We start from the raw sequence: 12,585 nt of genomic DNA, 5'->3' as shown, positions 1-12,585 counted from the left end.
GGTGGATCTGTTTGCGACTCAGGAGACGTCGCACTGTCCCCTCTGGTTCTCTCTGACTCATCCAGCTCCCCTAGGACTGGATGCTATGGTACAGAGTGCGCCAGGACGGGGTCCGCTTGCTGCTAGTAGCCCCGTTCTGGCTGGGCCGAGTATGGTTCTCGGACCTGAATTCCCTTCTTGACGGCTCTCCATGGGAGATTCCCGTCAGGAGGGACCTCCTCTGACAGGCAGGGGGCGACATCCTTCGTCCCCGCCCGGAGTTGTGGAAGCTGTGGGTGTGGCCTCTGAGGGGGCACAACAGAGCTTCTGGTCTCTCAGCCGAGGTTGTTGAGACCATCCTCCAGTACAGAGCTCCCTCAACGAGGAAACTGTACGCCCTGAAGTGGAAAATTTTCACTTCCTGGTGCGGAGACCGCCGGCTCGACCCTGTTCACTGCCCAGTTGGTGCAGTGCTGGAGTTCCTGCAGGCCCGTCTCTCCGCAGGGCTGACCCACTCCACCCTGAAGGTCTACGTGGTGGCTATTGCGGCCGACCACGCCCCTCTCGGTGGTCAGTCAGTGGGCAGACACCCCCTGGTTACACGTTTCCTCCGCGGTGCGCTGAGGCTCAGACCTCCAGTGCGATCTCGGGTCCCTCCTTGGGACCTGGCCCTGGTTTTAGAGGCTCTCTGTAAACCCCCCTTCGAGCCTATAGAGGAGATTTTGGACTGTCTTTTGACATTGAAAACTGCCTTTCTCTTTGCTATTTCCTCTCTTATGAGAGTGGGGGATCTTCAGGCCCTCTCTGTGGCCCCCTCTTACTTAGACTTTGCGCCTGGTCTGGCCAAAGCGTTCTTGTACCCCTGAGTGGGGTACGTACCGAAAGTTCCCTCCTGTCATGCTGCAGGCCTTCTGTCCTCCTCCCATTCAGGAGCCCGACCATCGGAAGCTTAACTTTACATGTCCAGTGCGAGCACTGGATGCGTACGTCCACAGAGCTGCCCTGTGGAGGAGGGCGGACCAATTGCTTATATGCTTTGCTTATATGCTTTGGTCTTCCTGCTACCAAGCAGACCCTCAGCCGGTGGGTTGTGGAGGCCATTTCCCTGGCTTATAAGTCCTCTGGTCTCCCCTCACCCTTGGGGGTCAAGGCTCACTCTACACGAGGTGTGGCGGCCTCGAAGGCCTTTCTGGCAGGTGTGTCCATGCAGGACATCTGCAACGCGGCGGGTTGGTCCACATCCCTGACGTTTGCCAGGTTCTACGGCCTGGATATGCGAGCCACTCCCGGCTCTACTGTCCTTTTGCCTTGAGCTGTGCCTTTTCCACACTAGGCAAGGATTTGTAAGTCTGGCAGCGTGGGCATACTCGTTCCCATAGTGTTTCGACGCAGCTCGAGTTCCTGAAGGGGAACGTCTCCAGGTTACGCATGTAACCATGGTTCCCTGAGGGAACGAGATGCTGCGTCTCCTTGCCACACTTCCGGCATCATTTCTCAGAAGCTAGCGTGGCATTTACCGCTCGGGCTTTTATGCTTCCGGGTCGCTACATCACCCCGCCCGTGACGTCTTGCCCATCCATTGGAATGATTACACATGTGATTCACGCTGAAGGCGTTCCCATAGTGTTTCGACACAACATCTCGTTCCCTCGGGGAACCATGGTTACATGCATAACCTGGAGACGATTTCTTGGATGCGACAGATGCATTCGTGAAGATCCTCCTCAACGGTAAAATCAACAGAGGCCAGACATCTGTGATTCAGAATGACAACTCACCCAGGTGGGACTGGGATTTCCATTTTGGAACTATGGACCTTACTCATTTCAGCAGTGTGAAGTTAGAGGTATGGGATGAGTAAGTCAAATAATGACCTTCTCGGGGAATGCAATGTTCCACTGAAATCTGGAGTTGAGGAAAATGTCTGTGCACTCAATCACGGAGTGCTGTATTATAAAGTGCAGGTGAAGTGTATCCCTGGATAGACTGGTCCCTTCGTGCTCGGAGTACAATCCCTCTCCCATGGAGGCACAGCTGGAGAAAGCATACGTCTCCCGGAACACTCACCCAATTCCCAGAGGTATGCTGCTGGAGATGGGAGTGCTCCTCGATGAATGCATTCCCCGCTTCAACCAGAGCAATATTCGCAAAGCTAAAGGTCTTGAACTGTAGGCCAAATGTGTTCTTTGTACAACTAATACATATTCACACCAGCTATCACAATGTTTAAAGTAGAATAGGTGCAAATAATATTGGCACATTATTACTAAACCTTTCCTGCTCATTTGTGCTGCCTTTTGCCTTTTTCAAAGCTTAATAAATGTTTCCTGAAGCACAATGTTGCAGAAATATTCTTGATGAAAGCTAGATGCTGAGTTCAGAATACAATAAAATAATGGTTTACATTTGCAAATTTTAAAAAAGCATCTTCACACTGCTGGCACACCCACAAAGCCCACACAACCTACAGAAAATCTGTGTAGCTATGTGTGGTTTTTATTTTCACAGCCTGAGTGAACACATGTCCATTAGATCAGAATATCAGACTGACTATTGCTTACAAAAACTCTCTTTAGTTCTAAAGAATGCTGTTAGATTAACATAAATCATGTGTTTTGTTCTCTACGCACACAATAAACACTCTACCAGCCCTGTATATCTCACACATACATCATTTCACACTTTTTTTTATTAAACTTCTCCAAATTTATGCACCTATTTATATACCTATAAACTGTCCTGCCCCATGCCTTGCACGTGGGTATAAATACCCCATGTAGAACTAAAGAAGAACATTTAAAAGGTTCTGAAAGGTTCATTGAGAAGACAAATGTAAAGTGCACAGGTTATATCTGCTCATACACACGTCAATGTAAGTGAAACGAAAGCTACATTTGAATTACATCCACTTTTAATGGACATTTTCACAATTTTTTTTTTTCAATCATGCATATTGACTGCTGAATGGTAAATATGTTTTGGGGAACAAATCACTGTAATTATAAGCTACACGATGCTGAAATTGATCCACAAATTAATTAGGTAAGAACATACTGAAACACTGTTAAAATAAAAACTAGGAAACTGTGATTCATCTATGCTCTATATTTTTAGTCCCGGGGGTCCTCAGCGCTGCACATATGTATATATGGTGTAAAGGCCACATACTTTATCATGATTGTATATAAATAAGTACATCAAACAATTACAAGTTACAAGATTATTTCTTGCCACACATCTGTGTCAGTTGTGTACTGTGATGTGTGATTGTGATGTGTGATTGATGAAATGTTCATTAATGAGTCAGTACAAATTTTGCCAAAGAAAAACAGTGAACATATGTTGCAGTAGTACTGACAGCAGCAGCAGTAGTGACTGGAGTTGATGTGTAACAGTAATGAATGCAGATATAACACAGTGTCACATTACGGTTTGTGTGGAAAAATACTATTGCAGTATAGACTGGGAGAAGCAGGGACTTTTCTCCTGCGTATGAAGAGCGAGGAGCTGAGTTCTCTGATGGCAGAAGGAAAGAAGCTCTTTCTGAAGCAGCATGTTTTTGTCATCAGGAGTCTGTGTCTTTAGCTAAATGGGAGATTGCACTGATGGTTGATCTTATCAAATTATCCAATTACAATGCCTTACTCTTGGTGTGTGAGTCAGTATTGCCATACCAGACAGTAATCCAGGATGTCAGCATACTTTGGATCATTGCTGAGTAGAACTGTATCAGCAGCTGCTTCTCAACTCTATAATTCTTCAGTTTCCAGAGGAAATAGAGCTCTTTTGCACTTTCTGGATGATGGTGGTGATATTGAGAAGTGCAAAAGTGCATGATCAGTATTAGCAGGTGTTACACAAGCATCTGTTCCTGTGGCCTGAAACTCACTTGTGCTGTGTTAATTTTAATTTATCATAAAGGAGACAGATTCATTTTATTACAGATGCTAAATGAACACCTTGAAAAGTGGTCTAAGTATGTTTTGTCTATGCAGCAAAGTAACTTAAATTTTTTTAATATTTAAAAAATTTGAATTTTTTAATACAGAAACAGGACACAGTGAAAGTCCAGCCATGCTTCAGACACTTCTGATTTGGGCTGTCTTTGCCAATTTTCTCCCTCCTCCAACCAGCCAGACCTGCTTCAAGGCCAATGAGTCTCAGTGTCGCCATGTGGACTTCGCTCCAGGATCCATCCTAGCAGGAGAAGGCTTTGACATCACCACCTTGCAACGGAAAGGGGCCTTCGCCCTCGACATGAGCTCCGGGCTCCAGAAGGACAAGTCCTGCACTCTGTGTAAAAACCCCTACATGAGAGGTCAAATGCAGAAGCTCCCAGTTTCTGTGGTGGATTGGAGACCAAGTAAGAAGTGCACCATCAAGTTGTCCAGCTCCGTCTACCAGTCCAGTGAGGCCCTGGTCAACGCCAGCACCTCCTCTATTGAGAACAACTGGCAGTCAGACTTGCAATTGATACCTCCAAAAGACCAGGAATCAATGTTACTGGCAGGCAGTAACTCCAAGCTGGCCAAATATTCAATGGAGAAAACCAAAGAAGACAAGTTCATCTTCACCAGGCATGCTGTCTCATGTGGATACTATGGGTAGGATGTGAAAAATTTGTGTTTTGACAGTGCCCTCTAATGTTGATTTCCAATTACTTATACAAATACAGCATCATTCATCATTGTTTTTGAGTTCTACATTATGGTCTGACTTCTAGATACAGCGTTTCGAGTCATCCACTCCTACACCCAGAGCTAAATAATGAATTCGAAAGTCTCCCTGAGACATATGATGAGTCTACAAAGCACCTCTATTACAAGCTTATTGACAAGTTTGGTACTCATTATATCACAAAGGTGAATGAGATCATTGTTTTCCACAGACTTTGAAGCAGCTCGTCCACCTCAATTTTAAAGTAGTCTATTTATGAACAATGAATACAACTTCACAGTTTCAGAATGAATGGCTGGAAACACTGTGGCTGTGTGCAGGTGACTCTGGGTGGAGAGGTTCACTCTGTGACCAGCATCAGGGAGTGCCAGGCGTCCCTGGAGGGTCTGAGTGTGGACGAGGTGAAGATGTACCTGGGACAGGTGATCCCAGGTAACGACTTGCCAAAATGGAACAGGGATTTCAATCTTGGAATTGTGGACCTTACTCAGTTCAGCAGTGTGAATCTGGAGGTGTGGGATAAAGACAGCGATTCAGATGATGACCTTCTTGGGAGGAGCACTGTTAAATTGAATTCTGGAGTTGAGGAAAATGTCTGTGCACTCTATTACGGAATGCTGTATTATAAAGTGCAGGTGACATGCAACCCTCATTTGACTGGTCCTTCGTGCTTGGAGTACAATCCCTCTCCCATGGAGGCACAGCTGGAGAAACTGTACATCTCCAGGAATGCTCACCTGATTCCCAGAGGTATGATGCTGGAGATGGGAGTGCTCCTCGATGAATGCATTCCCCGCTTCAACCAGAGCAATATTCGCAAAGCTAAAGGTCTTGAATTGTAGACTAGTTGTGTTCTTTGTGCAGCTATTGCATATTCTTGTCAGAATATCAGACTGATTATTGCTTTCAAAAACTCTCTTTGGTTCTAAAGAAAGCTGTTAGATTAACATAAATCATATGTGTTTTGTTCTCTACACACACAATAAACACTCTACCAGTTCTGTACATCTAAGGTACTCTGATAGCACTGATGAATAAACAAATCATAAGAAAAACATACCAAAATGTAAGGTTTCAGCATCTAGAATTCAACAGCATTGCAATGTAATAATTAATAATAACAGCCTAACACACTACACACACTCATGCATATAATGTCACACTTTTGTTCAAGCCCCTCCAAATTTATAGACCTATTTATAGAGCTATAAATCGTCCTGCCCCATGCCTTGCACGTGGGTATAAATACCCCATGTAGAACTAAAGAAGAACATTTAAAAGGTTCTAAAAACTTCATTTTGAAGACCCATTTAAAGTGCACAGGTTTTATCTGCTCTCACACACATCGAGGTAAGTGAAACGAGCCCTACATTTCAATTAAGTCCGCTTTTAATGGACATTTTCATAATTCGGGTTTTTTTTTTCCAATCTGTATACTGACTATTTGAGCAAATCCATTGAATGGTAAATATATTTCTAAATTATTGTCACATATTAGAAACTATGTTTTGGGGTCCAAATCACTGTAATTATAAGCTACACAATGCTGATATCTATATCTCTCTATCGTTATAGATATACATAAATATAATGTACAATGTACATTACATGTAAAATGTACAAAATATATATATACATACACACACACACACACACACACACACACATATATATATATATATATATATATATATATATATATATATACATTGTCATGACTGCATTATTTTTTTATAAATAAGTACATCAAACAATTACAAGACACAAGATTGTTTGTTGCCTGTGTTAGTGGTAATTTGGTTCACTAAACAAAGTGCAAGACAATAAGTGCATGAATGAAATATACATAAATGAGTCAGTACAAATTTTGCCAAAGACTGATGGACTGATGGTACTGATGGATTAAACAGCAGCAGCAGTGTGTAACAGTAATGAATGCAGATATAACACAGTGACACATTAGGGTTTGTGTGGAAAAATACTATTGCAGTATAGACTGAGAGCAGGGAAGTTCTTTCTGAAGCAGCATGTTTTTGTCATCAGGAGTCTGTGTCTTTAGCTAAATGGGAGGTTGCACTGATGGTTGAACATATCCAATTATTTTTAAGGCCTCGCACACAATGCCTTACTCTTGGTGTGTGAGTCAGTATTGCCGTACCAGACAGTAATGCAGGATGTCAGCATACTTTGGATCATTGCTGAGTAGAACTCTATAAACAGCTGCTTCTATACTATTCTTCTAGACAATTCTTCAGTTTCCAGAGGATGTAGAGCTTTTTCGCACTTTCCTGATGATGGTGGTGATATTGAGAAATGCAAAAGTGCATGATCAGTATTAGCAGGTGTGACACAAGCATCTTTTCCTGTTGCCTGAAACTCACTTGTGCTGTATTAATTTTAATTTATCATAAAGGAAACAGATTTATTTTATTACAGATGTTAAATGAACACCATAAAAAGTGGTGTAAGTATGTTTTGTGTATGTGAAGTAACTTAAAGTGAAGTAACTTAAATTTTTTTTGTATTCACACTCTTAATTTTTTAATGCAGAAACAGGACACAGTGAAAGTCCAGCCATGCTGCAGACACTTCTGATTTGGGCTGTCTTTGCCAATTTGCTCCCTCCTCCAACCAGCCAGACCTGCTTCAAGGCCAAAGAGTCTCAGTGTCGCAATGTGGACTTCGCTCCAGGATCCAACCTAGCAGGAGAAGGCTTTGACATCACCACCATGCAACTGAAAGGGGCCTTCGCCCTCGACATGAGCTCCTGGCTCCAGAAGGACAAGTCCTGTACTCTGTGTAAAAACCCCTACATGGGAGGTCAAAAGCAGAAGCTCCCGGTTTCTGTGGTGGACTGGAGACCGAATCAGAAGTGCAAAATGAAGTTGTCCAGCTCCGTCTACCAGTCCAGTGAGGCCCTGGTCAGCTCCAGCACCTCCTCTATCGAGAATAACTGGAAGACAGGCTTAAAAATACCCACTAAAAATGGTCACGCATCACTGATGCTGGCAGGCAGTCACTCCAAGCTGGCTGAATATTCAATGCAGAAAACCAAAAAAGACAAGTTCAGCTTCACTAGCCATGCTGTCTCCTGTGGATACTACAGGTAGGATATGACAGTTTGTTTTGTCAATTCCATATGTTGAAATATGCACAATTTTATTTAATTAAGTAAATGCTGCACATTTATTATTTTTGTACTCTATTTCCTGGTCAACCTTCTAGATACAGAATTTCGAGCCGTCCAATCCTGCACCCAGAGCTGAGGGATGAATTCAGAAGCCTCCCTGCGACATATAATCGTCACACAAAGCAACTCTATTACAAGCTGATTGACAAGTTTGGTACTCATTACATCACAAAGGTGAATGAGATTTTCCACAGACTTTGAAACACACATGCAAATTGTTTTCTCCTAGCATGTAGGAAAGAAAGCCTTGTACACTTCAATTTTAGAGTAGTCCAACTTTTGTTCTAGAATGAATACAAGTGTGGTCTTCTTGACTGAAAATGCTGTGGCTGTGTGCAGGTGACTCTGGGTGGAGCGGTTCGCTCTGTGACCAGCATCAAGCAGTGCCAGGCATCCCTGCAGGGTCTGAGTGTGGACGAAGTGAAGATGTGTCTGGACGTGGAGGCTTCTGCCAGTATGAAAACTGCAAGCCGGCAGGCCGAGGCGCATCACTGCAAGCAGGTCAAGGACAAGACTCTGAACAAAATGAGCTTCTCTAGCAGCTTCAGTGACAGGTTTGTAGCATTATTAACTTTTTCGGAGTAACTGTGGTTCAACGAACACCAGATTCCCAGCAGGAGCAGTGAAAATCACCTGGTAACTTTTTATGCATGCCAAGACTTTCAACAAAAGTCACAAAGCTGTAGCATTTGATAACAATGCTGTAAGACCACAGAGAATTTGACCAGTCCTGACCATGCCCGCACAAACTTTCACAAATCCTGCTCCCAAAGAAAATTAGACCAATCTTAACTGCTCCCGTAGAAAGTTTCAACAATCCCTCTCACCTTGCACAGAAAGTTTGGCCAATCGTGCTCCAACAGTTATTATTATTTGAACCTGCCTGTTATATTTTCTGACAGACAGCTGGTTCTACTTGTCAAAATCAAAATATAAAGAAATTAATTCAAGCCACCTTGACACTGATTAAGATAAAGCTGTTATTGAATATGAATGAAAGAAGTAAATGCATCATTAAGCACTGCACCATATTCACACTCTCATGATAATGAATTTAGTCTTTGTTTGTCCTATAAACTTCATACCTGATCGATCTGCTGTGATGTAAAAATTGCCCACTTCCACAACTTTTTTGTGACTTCTACTTCTATCCAGAGGCCCTCTATTAATAATTTAATAACCAGTTGAACAAAGCATTTATTTTGGAATTTATTCAGTAGTGCTGACATCCATGTTTCTCTTCTCTTTCTTAAAGGGAAACAGATGTGATTGGTGGCCATGTTCAGAATGTCGACCTCCTTTTCTCATCAAATAATGACCCAAAGGCGTATAAGAAGTGGGTCTCATCTCTGCCTGCTCACCCTGATGTGCTTTCCTACTCACTTGAGCCCCTTCATGAGTTGATGCCGGCTAAGGGGCGGAGGCAAGAGCATTTGCGTAACGCCATCAAGGACTACATACTCCAGAGAGGCCTGTGGAAAAATTGCACGAGCCGTTGCAAATTCGGAGTGAAGACCGATCCTAAGGAGCCGTGCATCTGCAGCTGCCACAACAACCCGGGTGTGGCCCTCAACTGCTGCCCCACTCAGAAAGGATTTGCTCAGGTCACTGTAACTGCAATCAAAGCCACAGGTCTATGGGGAGATTACCTCAAACAGACGGATGGATTTGTCAAGCTCTTCCAAAAGGGAAAGATCTTCCGGGGCCAGACACCCGTGATCTGGAACAAAAACTCTCCAACATGGAACTGGGATTTCAATCTTGGAACTGTGGTCCTTACTCAGTTCAGCAGTGTGAATCTGGAGGTGTGGGACAGGGACAACGGCTGGGATGATGACCTTCTCGGGAGGTGCACTGTTAAATTGAAATCTGGCGTTGAGAAAAATGTCTGTGCGCTCAATCACGGAATGCTGTATTATAAAGTGCAGGTGAAGTGCGTCCCTGGTTTGGCTGGTTCTTCGTGCATGGTGTACAAGCCCTCTCCCATGGAGGCACAGCTGGAGAAAGTGTACGTTTCCCGGCATGCTCGTCCGATTCCCAGAGGTATGCTGCTGGAGATGGGAGTGCTCCTTGATGAACGCGTTCCCCGCTTCAACCAGAGCAACATTCGCAAAGCTGCAGGTTTTGAATTGTAGACCAATTGAGCAGTTTGTGAACCTATTGCAAATTCAGGCCAGCTATTAAAATCTTTAAAGTAGAATAGTTGCACTTAATATTGCCACATTATAACTAAATCTTTCCTGCTCATTTCTGCTGCAATTTACCTTTTTAAAGCCTAATAAATGTCTCATGAAGCAACACCTTTGGGTTTTTTTTGTTTTTTTTTTTGGCTGAAATATTCTTGAAAAAATGCCAGACACTGTTTTGAGTGTCCGGTAATATTATGGGTTACATTTGCAACTTGTAAAATGCATTCTTGCATCTCAAGAACACCCACAAAGTCCACACGTCTTACAGAAAATGAGAACTGCAACGTGTGGCTTTTATTTTGGCAGCCTGAGAGAAGACATTTCCACCAGGGCAGAACTGACTATTGCTTTCAAAAACTCTCTTTGGTTGTAAAGACAATTGTTCTATTAACATAAATAATTTTAAATGTTTTTTTATATATATACACACACGTTTTCATTACCTAGTGGGGGCAAAAAGTACAAACTGATACAGACTCCATTAGCACCCCTAAATGGCATATCACTTAAAAAAGTCAAAATTAGCTTTCACCCTCTTGTTGTCTGATCATGAGTATGAATCCTGATGATGTCACAAGGGAAGGAAATTGGCCATGCTCTCTGGGTGGGAGGGGAATACTCTCTCTCTCCACTGTCAATCACAGTGGGTGGCATTGTGGAACTGTTCTGATGTTGTTGAATGACAGGCATCTCTGGGTTGTTAGGGCAAAGTTTACATTAAATTTGGTTAATAAATATCCAACTTCATCATATGACATGACCACAATAGATAATCACCAAATTTAATCTAGTTTACTATGGTAATTCCCATTAAACAGTGATTTCATTCAGATCAGATTTGAAATTTTTGGTTTAATATGACTGGGCCTTTCTAACCTGTCCCAGCTCTCATCTGGTTTGACAGCTGCTAAGACATCCTTTTAAAAGGAAAACTGGAAGCATCTGCACATGATCCTCACAAGCCCCACAACTTTTTTTCTTCACTTCTTAGTCCACAGCATCTCCTCCGTCACCCTCCCACCTGACAGCTGATGACTTCACCACCTTCTTTGATGAGAAGATGAAGTAAAATCTGCCTGCTCTTTGCTCCTACCCCTATTCCTACACAACACATTCAGTCTTCTCTTCCTCTTTCTTCTGTACATTTTTCTCCTTTATTAACAAAATAGATCCTGCAGATTATCTTGTCCTGCAATCCCACCACCTGCCCACTGGATCCCATCCCTTCCACAATGATCCAGACTATTTCACCAGACCTCCTCCCTTTCATCTCTACTATCATTAATGACTACATAACATCTGGTCATGCACCAACTGTATTCAAGGCAGCAAGGGTTATTCTCATCCTGAACTACTCTATCACTTCTTTCTTTTCTTTCTGAAATCCTCATGAGTCTTGGTATTTATTGGTATTATACCAAGTCTTGGTACTTGGTACTCTCCACTGGTGTCCCACAAGGCTCAGTGCTGGGTCCTCTTCTGTTCTTTCTGCATTTATTTATAGTTATTTATATTTATTTATCTGCATTAGCAATGTCCTTTCTGCATTTATTTATAGTCATGTAGAATTTTATGTGTATATTAATTTGTTGTCTTCCTCAAAGTCCCCATAGGGTTGGCAGCGTTGCTTTGAATACCCAAGTCCTCACGAGGCAGAAACCAGCTGGAGCAGGTCCATCTCTGGATGCCTCAGGATCCTCGTAGGGTTGGCCTCTGTCTACTGGAGCTGGCACAATCTCTATGTGCTTCGGGATGGGTAGAAGAAGGGAAACAAGTGAAAAGGAATTAGCGTAGCTGCTGTTCATAATATTAGTAAGCCCTAAATCATAATGTGCAATTAATCAGATGTACTGAAGTACAAGGTTATGGTATATGTTAAGCGTTAAGTGTGTGCCTGGCTAAAGATATAATCTACGTTTGAACTGGGAGACTGTGTCTGACCTCCGAACACTGTCAGGAAGGCTATTCCAAAGTTTAGGAGCTAAATACAAAAATGCTCTACCCCCTTTTTGTAGACTTTGATATTTGAGATGCATCCCCTATGTCAAGATCTTGTGATCTCGCTGGGCAACTCGCAGATCTCTCCATCTGTTACTGCACACAACCTTGGGGTAACCATGGACAACCAACTCTCCCAAACTGACAAATTTCTCCTAGCTGTCTGAACAGCTGTATCACTGGCTGTCTTCAAATGAACACTGAAGACCTACCTTTTCACCAAGCACTTTCAGAGAAATCCCAACATTAAACTAGAATTTATTTATTTTTTGTTCTGATATTTATTGTTCTGTCACACAGTATTGTATTGTTAATTTTCACACTTTAACAGAATTTGTGATTTCCTGTTTTTCACACCTTGATGTAGTAAAACTAGAATAGCCAACATGCATTTTGCAAAAATGCAATTCACTATTGGTAATCCCTACTTGATCAACCGATTCGGACAACTAACTAAGACGTCAAGACGTGCTAAAACAGGAAACAGCCCTCCTCACTTGCAAAAAGGACAACAAGCCAGTTTGTTTTCTAAAACAAAAAAGAAGATGCTAA

At 42.7% G+C, this 12,585-nt stretch overlaps 2 protein-coding genes across 2 annotated transcripts; both read left to right on the top strand.

The window, feature by feature from the left end:
* The first annotated feature begins 4,047 nt into the window (after positions 1–4,047).
* LOC117598761 (perforin-1-like) lies at positions 4,048–5,498 on the top strand. The gene is made up of 3 exons (XM_034309767.2): positions 4,048–4,583; positions 4,703–4,841; positions 4,977–5,498. The coding sequence occupies exons 1-3, from the start codon at positions 4,054–4,056 to the stop codon at positions 5,496–5,498; spliced, it is 1,191 nt and encodes a 396-aa protein (XP_034165658.2). The 5' UTR covers positions 4,048–4,053.
* Positions 5,499–5,940: 442 nt separating this feature from the next.
* LOC128319740 (perforin-1-like) lies at positions 5,941–10,136 on the top strand. Its single transcript, XM_053239064.1, has 5 exons — positions 5,941–6,006; positions 7,207–7,762; positions 7,882–8,020; positions 8,186–8,400; positions 9,102–10,136. Exons 2-5 carry the CDS (start codon positions 7,233–7,235, stop codon positions 9,979–9,981), a joined length of 1,764 nt encoding a protein of 587 aa, XP_053095039.1. The 5' UTR covers positions 5,941–6,006; positions 7,207–7,232; the 3' UTR covers positions 9,982–10,136.
* Positions 10,137–12,585: the final 2,449 nt, after the last annotated feature.

The sequence above is a fragment of the Pangasianodon hypophthalmus genome, chromosome 13 (assembly GCF_027358585.1).
Source record: "Pangasianodon hypophthalmus isolate fPanHyp1 chromosome 13, fPanHyp1.pri, whole genome shotgun sequence".
Lineage (NCBI taxonomy): Eukaryota > Metazoa > Chordata > Actinopteri > Siluriformes > Pangasiidae > Pangasianodon > Pangasianodon hypophthalmus.
The sequence above is the reverse complement of the archived record's forward strand: the minus strand, read 5'-3'. Positions and strand labels throughout refer to the sequence as shown.